A 12,898-nucleotide genomic window follows, 5' to 3' on the forward strand; every position below is an offset into this window, starting at 1 on the left:
CCCATATAAATACATCAACATATAGGTTCAAATTAGCTGAATAGTAATACATATCCCGTACTCATATTGTAGACATGTAATTAGAAAATTTCTAGACAAAATTTTGAAGTACAATGAACGTTACACTATGTTCAAAACCCATGTCATGTTCACCGAAACGTAAAGTTGTAGATTAATGTATACGTAACAGGTTTAAACATTAAAATGGAAGTCTATGCACTTTTCTTAGAGTAGATGTGTTTTTTAACACAAAAATGGGATTTAAAGTTTTGTGTCTATGTGAGGAAAATATACTAAAAAATAAATATCCCGGTTGGGCCTACAAGGGATGGTTTTAGGAAAAAGTGTCGGTAGAAGAAACAGAGAGATGCAACATTTTTCCGGTGCTCGAGTGGATAAAGCCGAACCTTAGAAGGGTCTTCAATTCTCAGGAGGCGGAGTGCTTTCCGCTGTAACCTATCAAGAAGTGTGAGTAGTACCAGCTCCAGCCCAAATCGGACATGCATACTCCTATTATAAGCTTTGTAGTTTGTGACCCTTGCCTTGAGTCGAGGGAAATCCTCGAGTAGCTCAATATGTATAAGCTTTTTGCAACCTTTTTGGCAAGGCACGTGACGTAGGGAGCCCAGCCGGTCAAAGTGTTGGCGATGATATCACCAAGTAGGGTAATTCTCTTTGTTGGTTTAAAGGTTGAGTTCATAAAGTGGAAAGGAGTGGTCCTGGTTTCGCATCCTGACGATATTCAGCCCTTCTTTCTTGCTTGCATTGCAGGTGATACACCAATCTGCTGCCCATTTCTCAATTTTCGGCAAGTCACGCAGAAGATTCTCAGCACAGATGGTTCTTTCGAAAGAGTTTTCTATAACAATACGTACGGTTGAGTCATCAGCAAAAAGGTAAAGACCATTTTCTACTTGGGAAGTCAGATCGCCGATGTACATAAAAAAAATAGTAGGGGCCCTACTACACTTCCCCGTGGCACACCAGCAGTGATGGTCTTGGATGATGTTGAAGTGAAGCCATCTAGAACAACAGCCTGCTGCCTAATGGCGAAGAAAGTAGAAATCCATGCTCATATATCGCCATGTATGCCAAAAGATGACAGAAGGACGAGATATCAAACACGATCAGAGGCTATGTGTAATCTTAGCTTCGTATTGATAGCCTAGGGAGTCGTTCCACCACTGTGGGATATATTAAAGTATGTAAACTGTGGATCTCTTTCCCCGGAACCCACATCTTGCATCGCTAAGAAATTTGTAATTGTTACGATGATTTCGAATTTGGTCGCCATGTATGCTCTTCATTACTTTCGAGATGATCGAAAGCAGGGATATGGACCTGTAGTTCGATGGATCCTGTTTGTTGCCTATCTTGGGCGCAGCTACAACATGGGCAGTTGTAACTCTGAATGTAGGTTTTTGTTCAAGGACAACTTTGGCGCAAATCGAACTTTACATCGCAGTAAAACATACCTCTTCATTATCCAAACGTTAAGACATACTACATTATGGTATATATCAAATTATTTGGGAGAAGACATTTCACGCCATGATACTTTGTAAATGACGTATTTTTTTTCCTGAAATTGGGAATTTATGAGGTGTCAATATTGTCTTTACTCACACGGTAGTGCCGATCACGAGAGAGATAGAAAGAGAGAAAAAAATCAGTTCTGATTAACCACAATCATATTAATTTATTGTGACGTCATTTTCCCTTAATTTCTCGCATTAAGAAATTAGGCATCAACGACGGGAAAATCCCTTGTTCAATTTTCGGATTAGCCTACCTCCCCCAAGTTCGTGCAAATATTCCTACAGTGAAATAACTTAAGTTTTGGAGTTCAATTATGCGACTTGTGATGAAATCGTGCTCGAGTGGTAGAAATTATGTTTAGTGATCCCCACCCTTTTGTTTGAGTCGACAAGACAACGCAGAGAAAAAAAAACAAGTTTGTCTACTGTTTGCGTATCACACGCATTTTAGAGAAAGAGAGAGAGGGAGAGTCTAACCCTTTGGCGTAGCACAGGGGTGGCAGGGGTGTCATGTGTCATTTCATATATATATATATATATATATATATATATATATATATATATATATATATATATATATATATATATATATATATATATATATATATATATATATATATATATTGATTTGCGAGGAGAAAAGTTGAAAAAAAAGTTGGATAACATGTGCCTTAAAAAAGTGAAAGTATGAAACAGAATTTAATGATAGTAATAGAAGTGTCTTTATAGTTTATTTTACCTTAAAATGCACAGGATAAATAAAAATCTAAGAACTTAGGATGAAGGAAAAAAAAGCTATTGGAAATGCTATGATGACAGTATCGGTTAAAGTAGATATGTTTTCAAAGCAGCTTTGAATTATTCAACTGCATCAACTTACCTTGAATTTTGGGTGGCACTATATTATTTCAGCTTTCTGGCGATTTTACCATAAGACTTGGTTAGGTTAGTATAAGACCTGCTGGAGTGTTTTGATCATATTTTATACAAATGTCTCAGAGAGAGAGAAGATGGAACCATTTTATGAAAACAATTGACTGAGAGTAACAAGTTATTCAACTTATTACATGGCCTGGCTTGACCAAGGCACATATATTACAAAAAGGCAAGGGGGAACACTCTTTAAAAAAGTTGTGCAAAAATGCCCAACTTTTAACCAACCCTGGGCAATCTACTCTCCACACAACAAAATATTGGTTAAAATATGCCCAAATTGGGTAAAAAAACTACTAATTGGGTAATATATTTGCTCAATTGCATGATAATTGCCCAGAATATATATGTATTTTTTCACCAACATACATTACCCAACACAGTGGACAGTATATTGCCCAACATTTTAAGTGTGTGTAATTAGAGAAAATGAGATGTTAAGCAGAGAGGGACAGAGAAAGGGGGGGGGCAATAGAGCGAATTATTAATGGTGGTCACTGCTGTATATAAAAAAATAGTCAATGCTAGAAAGACACGAATCTATATTTAATTATCATCCCGTTCTCTTTATTGCCCCCTTCTCCCTATCTGTCTTCTTCACCTCTCTCTCCTCTCTTACTAAAATTATATATCCTTCCATTTTGCAATATAGGCCTATACGTCTTGGTCAAGTGAGGCCATGTATAACTGGAGAAAGAGGGTAACAAGAGTGAAAGAGAGAGAGGGGGGGGGGGGGTAGAAAAGAGCATTTCATATAGATTTGTGTCTTTCAACCATTGAATTTGTTTAAAATAACAATGACAATGACCCCATATATGATTCTACACGCAGTATGCCACTAGTATCTACCCACGGGATAGAGACGATAACAGTGCATCTCTTATGACGTCACAAGAAGTTTGTCATATTGTTCAAACACATTGAAATACAATGCCCATCAATGAAGAAGCCATTATTTCCGGAGTACTCCCATCGTACTTGATATGTGCAGTAGGACCAGACATATGAATTATGAATAGGACTAATATTCAAATCTATTTTAATAATTTAGAAAGTGCTGATTAGAAATATGTTTGGATTTCAGGGGTTTACGTGAAAGTGCTATTAACTCCTGCAAATGCAGCGAGTCAACCGTCAACGTGTCAGTTGGTAAAATTTAAAAATATATATTATATATATATATATATTGCTTTGTACATATTGGAATTAAGCAGAATACCTCTAACAATGGAGTGGAATTATTTTGGATATATACTCGTTTATACATTTTGTGTCAGTTCTTCATTAACTTCAGGACAGAGTAAGTATTTGAAGGTCTTTATTTTGTTTTAATAGAATGCAATGTATATTTCATGAATAAAACTTGGAGCAACAGATAAATGGCTCTATTAAGGCGTTGTTCCGAATGTAAATATCCACCTCCCTCACCTTTTTCAACTGAAAAGCTGTGAAGTGATCTCTATCTTGAAAGTTTGATTTTGTTTTAATTTTGAATAGGAAGGAAAACAAGTACATATAGACACATTCACACAAACTAAAAAAAATGTTTGATGTCATTTTGAAATCTTAATTTCAACATTGTTTGGACATAATTTGATTTCAGTAGAAAGAAATTAATGTAGATAACCCGACATTATTTAGTTCTTTGTCGCCAAGTGTATGGCCATGTGAATACCTATAATTAGCCATATGTGTAAGGGGGCTTTACAACAACCGTTCGAAACCAGACAAATTTAAAATAATTTAGACATGTTCAGGGGCCAGGCATTAACCCGGGGGGGGGCACTCGACCAAAAAAGTGGTGGGGGTGTGCCGCGGGCGAGACAAAAAACGGGGGCCTTGGAGCGGGCTTATTGTAAAAAGGAGGGTCCTTGGAACGGGCTTCGGAACGACAAATGTTTGTGAAAACGGGGGTCCTTGGAACGGATCGCCAGCGTGTGAGCGCGTATGCATCCCTACGGAACGGTCATGCGTGCATGATGCAGCTAGCGCGGCCTCCGCCGTGGAGCTCTGCGGCCGCTTTTCACCAAAATTGCAGCTCATTCAACGCGATCGGAGCGGCGTAACGAAAAATATGCGAAGCTTTGGAGCGGATTTCTCTCTTCTTTTTCCTCGATTAGAAGAAAATGCTATGCCTTGGAGCGGCTTTCTTTGTTCTTTTTCTCAACAAGGCAAAAATGCTATGCCTTGGAACGGAAATTTGAGTGTAAAAATGGGGGTCCCCTCCGCGGCACATACCCACTATGCGTTATATACTGAGTGCCCCCCCCCCCGGGGGCATTAATCAATGGGGTGTTCTTTTTTCCACCGAGAAATAATATTTAACTGAACTGGTGGGTTAACACGTCGGCACCTTACTTCTCTATACTCTTATTCTTGTGCTGGAAACTAACATTTTGATACGAATATTTTGCTAATGAACTGTGAACATTCATCAGGAAAGTCATTTGGCCTTTATTGGGGAATTAGAATGTTAGGATATAATCCGTAAATGCAAAATGACATTGAAAAAATTATTTGGCATATGTATAAGAAATGTATTTAAAACATTGCATTCTTGGTAATGGCAGAACGAACTTTTTTGAAGTTTCGAACCCAAACAGATGCCGTTCAATTAACATCTTTTTGCCTTTAAAGCAAGTAGAAAACTTGTTTAATTAATAGTTCATGAAAATGCATGAGAATACAACTATTTAGTATGTTTAAATCAAATAAATTAAATTATTTGATTTTATTTTGGAAAAAAGAACATGAGATGTGAAACAGACCTAGTAAAAAATAATTAAATGACAGGCAGAAAAAAAAAATATTGATTGACCCTAAATTGTAAAGGCTTTAATTAATTGAATACAACTCTTTTTCTTCTTTATTTTTTCATGTGATTAGTTTTTGAAATCTTGGCTATTCAAACGTCTTTATTTTCTTTATCTATTTCATGAATTACAGGCTGTGACATCAGCGGTCTTACGTTAGACCCGATGTTACTGATTGATGACGACTCACCACCAACAGGACCATATAATGCTTTTATACCAGTCTTCTTTACGTGCCAAACAACATACATGCATGCTCTCTCTGACTTCAACATGTGCAACGGGCCAAGTGGTTGGTTAACTTCACCAGAGAACTACGATTGTCTCGGTAAAATGAATTTCTACCAAAGATCAACACAGATCATTGAAAAAAGCAACCCTCATTTGAGAAACACAACCCACCCATAATATTTACATCCACAAAGTGACATAGGTTGATGTAGCCCACACCGAATCGTGCAGAAAATGATCGAATTAAGATAAGGTCATTCATGATTTGCTTACTAATTTATTGTAGCTTGAGATCATAGAATGAATTCTCATTCAGAAACCGATTTTTCTACGGCTTCAACTTTTATTTACAAGGTGTTTCGTCAACTTGAATTGCTGATCTGACCTATACAGATTCTATCGAATTAATGTTTAGATAATTAGGAATTAAGCAATTGATTTTCACAATTAGAATGCCTGAAAATGGTAATGTCCGTCGATACTGATGGTGTGTAGGGTTTTGAATTTTCAAAAGATGCCTAGATTCCATTTGATATTCCTATATGCATCTCCTATTTATGCATCTTTTATTTTTATCACTTTGTGTAGAAAAAATCAAATAACTTCAAATCAGACATTACGTCTCCGTTTATTCATTTGAGTAATCACATTACGTAGGTTCGTAGTAACCGTTTTCACGAAAGTAAGGATTGTAAAGTTTTTTAAATATATTTTTGTTAAATCAAACCATGTATTGAAAGCAAGAAATCTAAATTTCGATCGTTTTTTAAAGGGGAAATTGAGATGAATGAAATTTATCTTCTTTTAATTGACATGATTGAAGAGTGGTCTTATTATTTCAATGTTCGTTAAATTCTCTCTAGCTCCATGCCCCGAGGAAACATGGAGTAACGTAGATGTGACCTTGACAACGGGGCAGTACTTTTCCAGCGATGGCGCCTATGAGCACAACAGCGGCTTGGACTTTTCATGCTCAGTCGGAACTTTGGAAGGAACCTCTACAGCATTCTGTGAGGATGGCATATGGAGTCCCGATGCCTCCTCTGTCAAATGCAATCGTGAGTTACCTTCTTGCGATAATGCATCATTGTGGAATGATTTGATTTTGATTTGACTTCTACATGTCCATTTCGTTTATGACCAGGAGTTGTGTTCATCCATTGAACAAATCTATCAAACGAAATGCCGATATTCCCACACTCATTAGTTTTCTTGTACTGTACAACTGTTGTATGTCATAATACAGTATCAGAATAGAGTATTATTGTCTTTCGAGATTATATGACGTAGAATATTGTCAGTATATCACGATAGCTCATCAGACCAAGTTTATATTACAGGTGGGAAAAAAATCTAATTATCATGACCATTCTTTCTACAGTTCCATGTACATCGCCAGATTTTTCCAGTCCGGCGGGGACATACAACCATGGCGATGTTATCAGTTTTAGTTGCCATTATTCAGATGATAATTATCCGTCAGTGACATGCCTGGATGGGTCATGGAGTCCTACTATTACTTGTCCAGGTTAGTTCAAGACAATCATTTTAGTTTAGCGGTTATAACTCTCGCCTCGTAATCAGAAGGTAGTATGTTCGAATCTCACCGCGGCCTATAACAACCTTTGGCAAGGCATCAATCCACTCCTTTCCACTATCCACTTTGGTATTAAATGGGTGCTTGCCTTTGCCTTGTAATGGAGGCTCATTATTCCAACTTCTGTCGGAATGATACCAAAAGGGGTGGAGACAGTACATCACTTTTGTGTAGTCGTGTAAGAATCCGATAACCGGGGCCTGTAAAGCGCATGGTTGGAACCATTACCAAAAGTAGACCCTAAAATGGAAGGAGATACGCAGATATATATTTCTCCGTTGTGATTTCGTCCAGACACAGACATGACAGACTTTTAAGTAAAGTCGCTAAATGCATTTTTTGAAACATAAAAAAAAACTTTATAAGTTCATAACAGTTTTTGTACAGTATAATAAAGTAATACAACAGAATAAAGACCAAAAATTTGCATGGGAAATGTTAACAGCTCACTGATCATTCATAAGGTATCAGGATTTTTTTCTGAAAGCACGACGGAGGGCGTAAGACATAAATTTATTGGTTGATATGAATTGACATATATACACATGCAGAATAACAGAATTTCATCTAATATTCAATTCTTACACAGGCTGACCGCGATTGATTTTTATTTCCAACCATTGATTCTTGGATTTCTTGTTGTTGCTTTCTTAGGTATAATGTAACATTAACAGATTTTTCATGTAAACCCCCCCCCCCCCACCCTCTGAGAACTGATCTTACCGATCTAGTGAGTCAATTTCAGAAAAATAGACACGGATATTATGATTTTTGTTCATTTCAAATCGCTAAACTTCTCAAGATACACTTTGTTCTCCACAATTTTTTATGGGCAAGCACAGTTAGATAATCTAATAATAATGAATTTTTTGAAAACCTAAAGGTGCACCTTTCGCATGTTCAGTTCATTTCATTTGAATTTAAAAAAATGTTTTATTGAAATATGCCTCGCAGCCAAAGGATGAATAAAACAATTTACAATAACAGAATGATACTTAAAGTAGAAACATGAAACGATATAAATGGAATACAATTACTATTGCATATTATAATACAAGGAAATGATTTGTTTAAAACATGTTGGAACATTGAACATGCATGAATGAAATTTTTTAGAAGAGAGGAAGAATATAGATGGGCAAAGGGAGACAGACAGAGAAAAGGTGTGTAAAAGGAAATGGTAATTAAGATTAAAACAAACAAAAGCATGCATGTGTGACAACAAATTACATGAATTAAGTACACAATAGACTGAGTGGGAGCAAGGCGGTATAATATGAGGATGAATATCCTAGCAAATAAAGAAAACTATATCCATCATATCGTGGGGGGAGGGTGGTTCAAAAATTCAAATGCAAAAACTTTCCAAATTATAAAATATTCGTTTTTAAGCTTTCCGATGGAAGAATATTTTGCAGATAGATCGACAGGTTATTTCCCCAGAATGTTAAAAAGTAGCTTGTCCACTCTACCAAGATAAACGTGATAAGCTTAGTCGTTCTAATTGAAAAACTCCTAATTGTCGTTGCTGCCCGTTGATCTAACCACGGAAAAGAGTCTGCATGCATATCTAACATAATTTCCAAGTCCCCGCCCATGCATATTGCATTTATTTGTTAAAAGGGAGTTACTTTAACACTGAAATAATATTTGCTAATATCTTTCGTGAAGAAACGAAAGGGAAGAATGTCAAAGATTATCGCCTATGGTTTTTGAAGGGGGGGGGGTGTAATTGTTCCACGCCTTCTATTCCCGCAATGTGTATTCCCAGACAATGGGGAATACACATTAGGACTATTTGTCATATCAATATTTGCTGACGTGGCCTTCACGTGAGTATTATGTATAATCTTTTTCGAATATTAGTGGGTCAGTTATGACTCTGGATTATATATATGATTTGCCATCAAATTACACGTTTTATTGGGACTATTATTGTTTCATACAGTAAGAACGTCATTTCGAGAAAAACAAATGCAAACGAAGCCTGATGTCAAAAATATAAATTAGTGACAAGCCTTTGCAGTCCTTCTTGAAACATGACATCCTTTAGACATTAAAACATTTAAATAAGTGTGGCAGAACAATACAATGAAATGGACGCAGAATAAAACAATAAAACGAAATAAAGTCAAATCGAATCAAAATAAGGATTATTCTGTCCCAGTGTTTGAAAAGAAAGAAAGACAATACTTGAATTTTGAAGGGGAATCCAGCCTTGGCCATAAAATGTTATGTTGGGAAGGAGAAAAATAAATTAAACAGAATGGTGAAAGTTTGAAAGAAATCGGACAAGCAATGAGAAAGTTATAGCTGCTTTAATATTGAGATCACTAATACTATGTAGATTTCAAATTGGCAACTGTGTAAGTAAATTATGACAAGGGGCAAGGACAACTTTCCCATAGGCCATGTACTTTATTATCAGGGATTTGTGGTTTTCTCCTAAGTACCCATTCCCCTGGGGCAGTAATCTAAATATAACCCAGGTAGTATATTGTAGTATGTCCTCATGAAAGAAAAATATAATTTGAAATAAAACTTTTGGGAAAAATGACATTTTAGCCATAATATGTATTGGAGTACATGGAAGAGTAGTCCTTGCCTTACATCACTATGACATCCCATATGCGGCCAATTTGAAGTCTCCATGGGTATAATGATTACCAATATTTACAACTTTTAAAAATTCATAACTTTCTTGTTGTTTGTCCAATAATGTACAAACTTTCACCTATCAACTTGTCTGATTTTTCTTTTCCTTATAAAAACAAGTTTTTATTTGGGTTGGATTCCACTTTAACAATGCAAGAATGAATGAAATAAATATTTTAGCAGTGGGTCTTCTAGTAACTCCAGCTCAAACAGGACGCTCTTTGTCTTCTTGTTAAAAAAAATATGTTTCAGGTGATTTTTTTTGTCATGTAGAATTGAGGAACTATTTCATAGAATGGGAGGAAAATTGTTTCGAAATCCTGAAACAGACATCTAAAAAGTCGACGATGGTGTGTTTTCTAAATTTAGGAATGGCATATATGAAAAAAAAACGAAAGAAGTATTAGAGGCCAAGTGGAGTTGTACGAGCTCTATTGAATTGATAATGGTATATCTAGTTTCATTTTACTTTGCTTATTTGCATCCTTATATGAAAATCGTGCCCATGTGGATATTATTTTGTAGTTGCAACTATTGTCTGATAGCAAGATGGACAACAAAGGACAAGCAAACAGACTTACTCTCTGAAATAGCACGCCCATGACAGTCAAGGGGCGTATGCATGTCCGAGTGAAAGGAGACCATTACCAGTTACCAAAGTTGAAAATGGTGAATACCAACCCAAATTCTGGTAGTTTTCTAACTGCTAAATTGGTTGATTTTGACATATTTTTTTCTGCCGGACACAATGGTTATTTTGACCAAACGTTTTTAACAATATGGGGAAAGAAAAAGCGAGGGATAAAATGAATCAGATAAAAAAAAAATTCGCGTGTGTCGGAAACATTGTGGTCGACTGGATAACGCACCTGACTTGTAAAGCATGGCTCGGTGGTCCAAACCTCGCTTGACTTTTTTTTCTTTTTTTTTTAGGTGGTCTGTCATGAATATGACAGATGACCTTTTATATTCGTCAGAAGTTTTTTAATTCTTGCACCTACCATCGGTATGCATCTTTGACTTATCATTTAGTTAATGTATGTCCATTGTCTATTAGAGGTTTGTCATCATGTCAACCTTGCTTTGGCAAAAATTTACATTGACAATATGTTCCCAGAAATTTGGTATAGCGGTAGCTGTAGCGCCACTATATGTTATGTGTAAGTCGTATGGCGTTCCATACTTCATGGCCGACTCGGTCATGGCAATAAACTGCCTTCACCCCTACCTGAGGTCGTCCGGGAGTTTCTTCTTTTGTGTAATGGCGTAGCTTAAAATCTTCGTTTTAGTGAGATCGAGAGAAAAATTAGAAAAGGTGAATCGATATTAAGGTAAATAGAACAAAGAAGAAACAATTGACTTGATCACCGTAACATTTATCAATTAAAATGGTTTTGAAGAAATAAATAGTGGCGAAGACTTAACCTGAGAAAGAATAAAAAAATAGATATAAAAAGAGGGTTAAGTGGGCGGGGGCGGGGTGGCAATACAGAAAGAGTATCACGAAGAAATTTGAAAAATCTTTCTGCCTTAGCCAAAAAAACCTCCCGGTAAAACGAACTCTTACTATGCCAAACTTCTTTAACCCCAGATGGCACACAAAAGAGGTTTTCCTAATGACTTCATAAGGATTTTGACAAATTTGTTTTAAATTGTATAATTGTATATCTCTTATGATGGAAATCTCACGGGAAATACATTCTTTCGTTCACCTCTTGCATTATTGACTCGGTGTTGAAATACAAATATCTCTACAGGAATTGGGGATTAATAATTAGAGACCAATTAATGTCAGAATTAACGTTTGCATTTGTACAAGGAAACATTAAGAATTAGAGAATAAATGGAAATACTGTAATCTGAGAGGTCAGAAATGGATATGAGACGCTGCACAACATGGAGTTTTCATTCTAGCTTTGGCATGTGAAGATGACACCGCATTCTTCATAATTAAGCAGAAGGCTGTCCTAAATGACAAAGGATTACTTGGCATGCCTATGCATTGTTGTGGTTTGTGTCATCACACCGTCAACGATGGGAAGTACAGGTGCTTATAAGTATGATAGCTTCTTACCGAATATTTTTAACTAAGAAAAAAAGATAGATCACACATGATCCCACGAAAATAGAAAGTTATATGTCTAGGAAATGGGATCACTGATTGGTTTAAAGCATATGGGTAAATATTTGACTTTAGTTGAATTGAAGTGAATTTATTTCCGTTAAAAACAAACAACAATATATATAAAATGAAACATGTGAATTCATATATGAAAACGGGAGGATGGCCCTACTCAGCAGCATCAATCATGGTGCTGCTGGTCTACCAAGGGGTCCTCAATTGAGCTCCAAGGTCCCACTTATCGTCAGTGTCTGTAATAGGTTATCGAATTCAAGCCTCTGGAAAATTTGGCATGAAAAATCATCATTCAGTAGTTCTTGATGGGAAATATAGAGTATGGGATATTTATATTGCGCACATATCCACCTTGTTAGGTGCTAAAGTGATTTATCAATTTTTCTTGCCATAAAAAGGGTCCCGAGAAAAGAGTATTCTCAAAGATATATTGAAACTTTCTTTGGAAAGATCAAATTTGATTACAAACAATTTAGCATCAGTGCATATTTTTAACTCGCAAAACAGAGGAGAAGATTGGTAGAGGAAGATATTCCTCCCCGCGATGAGCAATGAAACTCTGAAATTTTAAAGGGCGGACGTTTCATCAAATGTAAATATCTCTAATACCCAATCGTCTCTAATTCAATTGATTTTCTAAGATTATTGAACTTCATTACAAGGAAAATAGTGCGCATAAAGTTGAAACTTCTGTGATTTATTGAAATTATCTATCTATATAATAAAGGATGATTAATTTTTTTGACTTATCCTGAAGCGCTTCATTTTGAATATAAAGAAACTTAAGTGTCATTCAAAATTTCAAACTGAGGGCGCAAAACAGGACAGGAGATGAATGTATACAGGGAAATGACATGAAGTTTAATACAATTTGATAAAAAAAATATTGTACTTTTTTATTTAATACGACACGAATTCCATACCTTCCTCTTTTTAAATTAGGAACCTGTTTGCCCCAAAATTATGGTTGTTCATAGTAATGAGCTGAAAAGCG

The 12,898-nt window shown here is 36.0% G+C and overlaps 1 protein-coding gene across 1 annotated transcript in view; it reads left to right on the top strand.

Moving 5' to 3' along the window:
• Window positions 1–992: 992 nt before the first annotated feature.
• LOC121427868 (mucin-16-like) overlaps window positions 993–12,898 on the top strand; it is a 42,451-nt gene continuing 30,545 nt past the window's right edge. The window contains exons 1-3 of the mRNA XM_041624440.1: window positions 993–1,140; window positions 5,418–5,612; window positions 6,379–6,573. Of these exons, the coding sequence (XP_041480374.1) occupies window positions 993–1,140; window positions 5,418–5,612; window positions 6,379–6,573 (538 nt within the window). The remainder of the gene's footprint in view (window positions 1,141–5,417; window positions 5,613–6,378; window positions 6,574–12,898) is intronic.

The sequence above is a fragment of the Lytechinus variegatus genome, chromosome 14, assembly GCF_018143015.1.
Source record: "Lytechinus variegatus isolate NC3 chromosome 14, Lvar_3.0, whole genome shotgun sequence".
NCBI classification, from domain to species: domain Eukaryota; kingdom Metazoa; phylum Echinodermata; class Echinoidea; order Temnopleuroida; family Toxopneustidae; genus Lytechinus; species Lytechinus variegatus.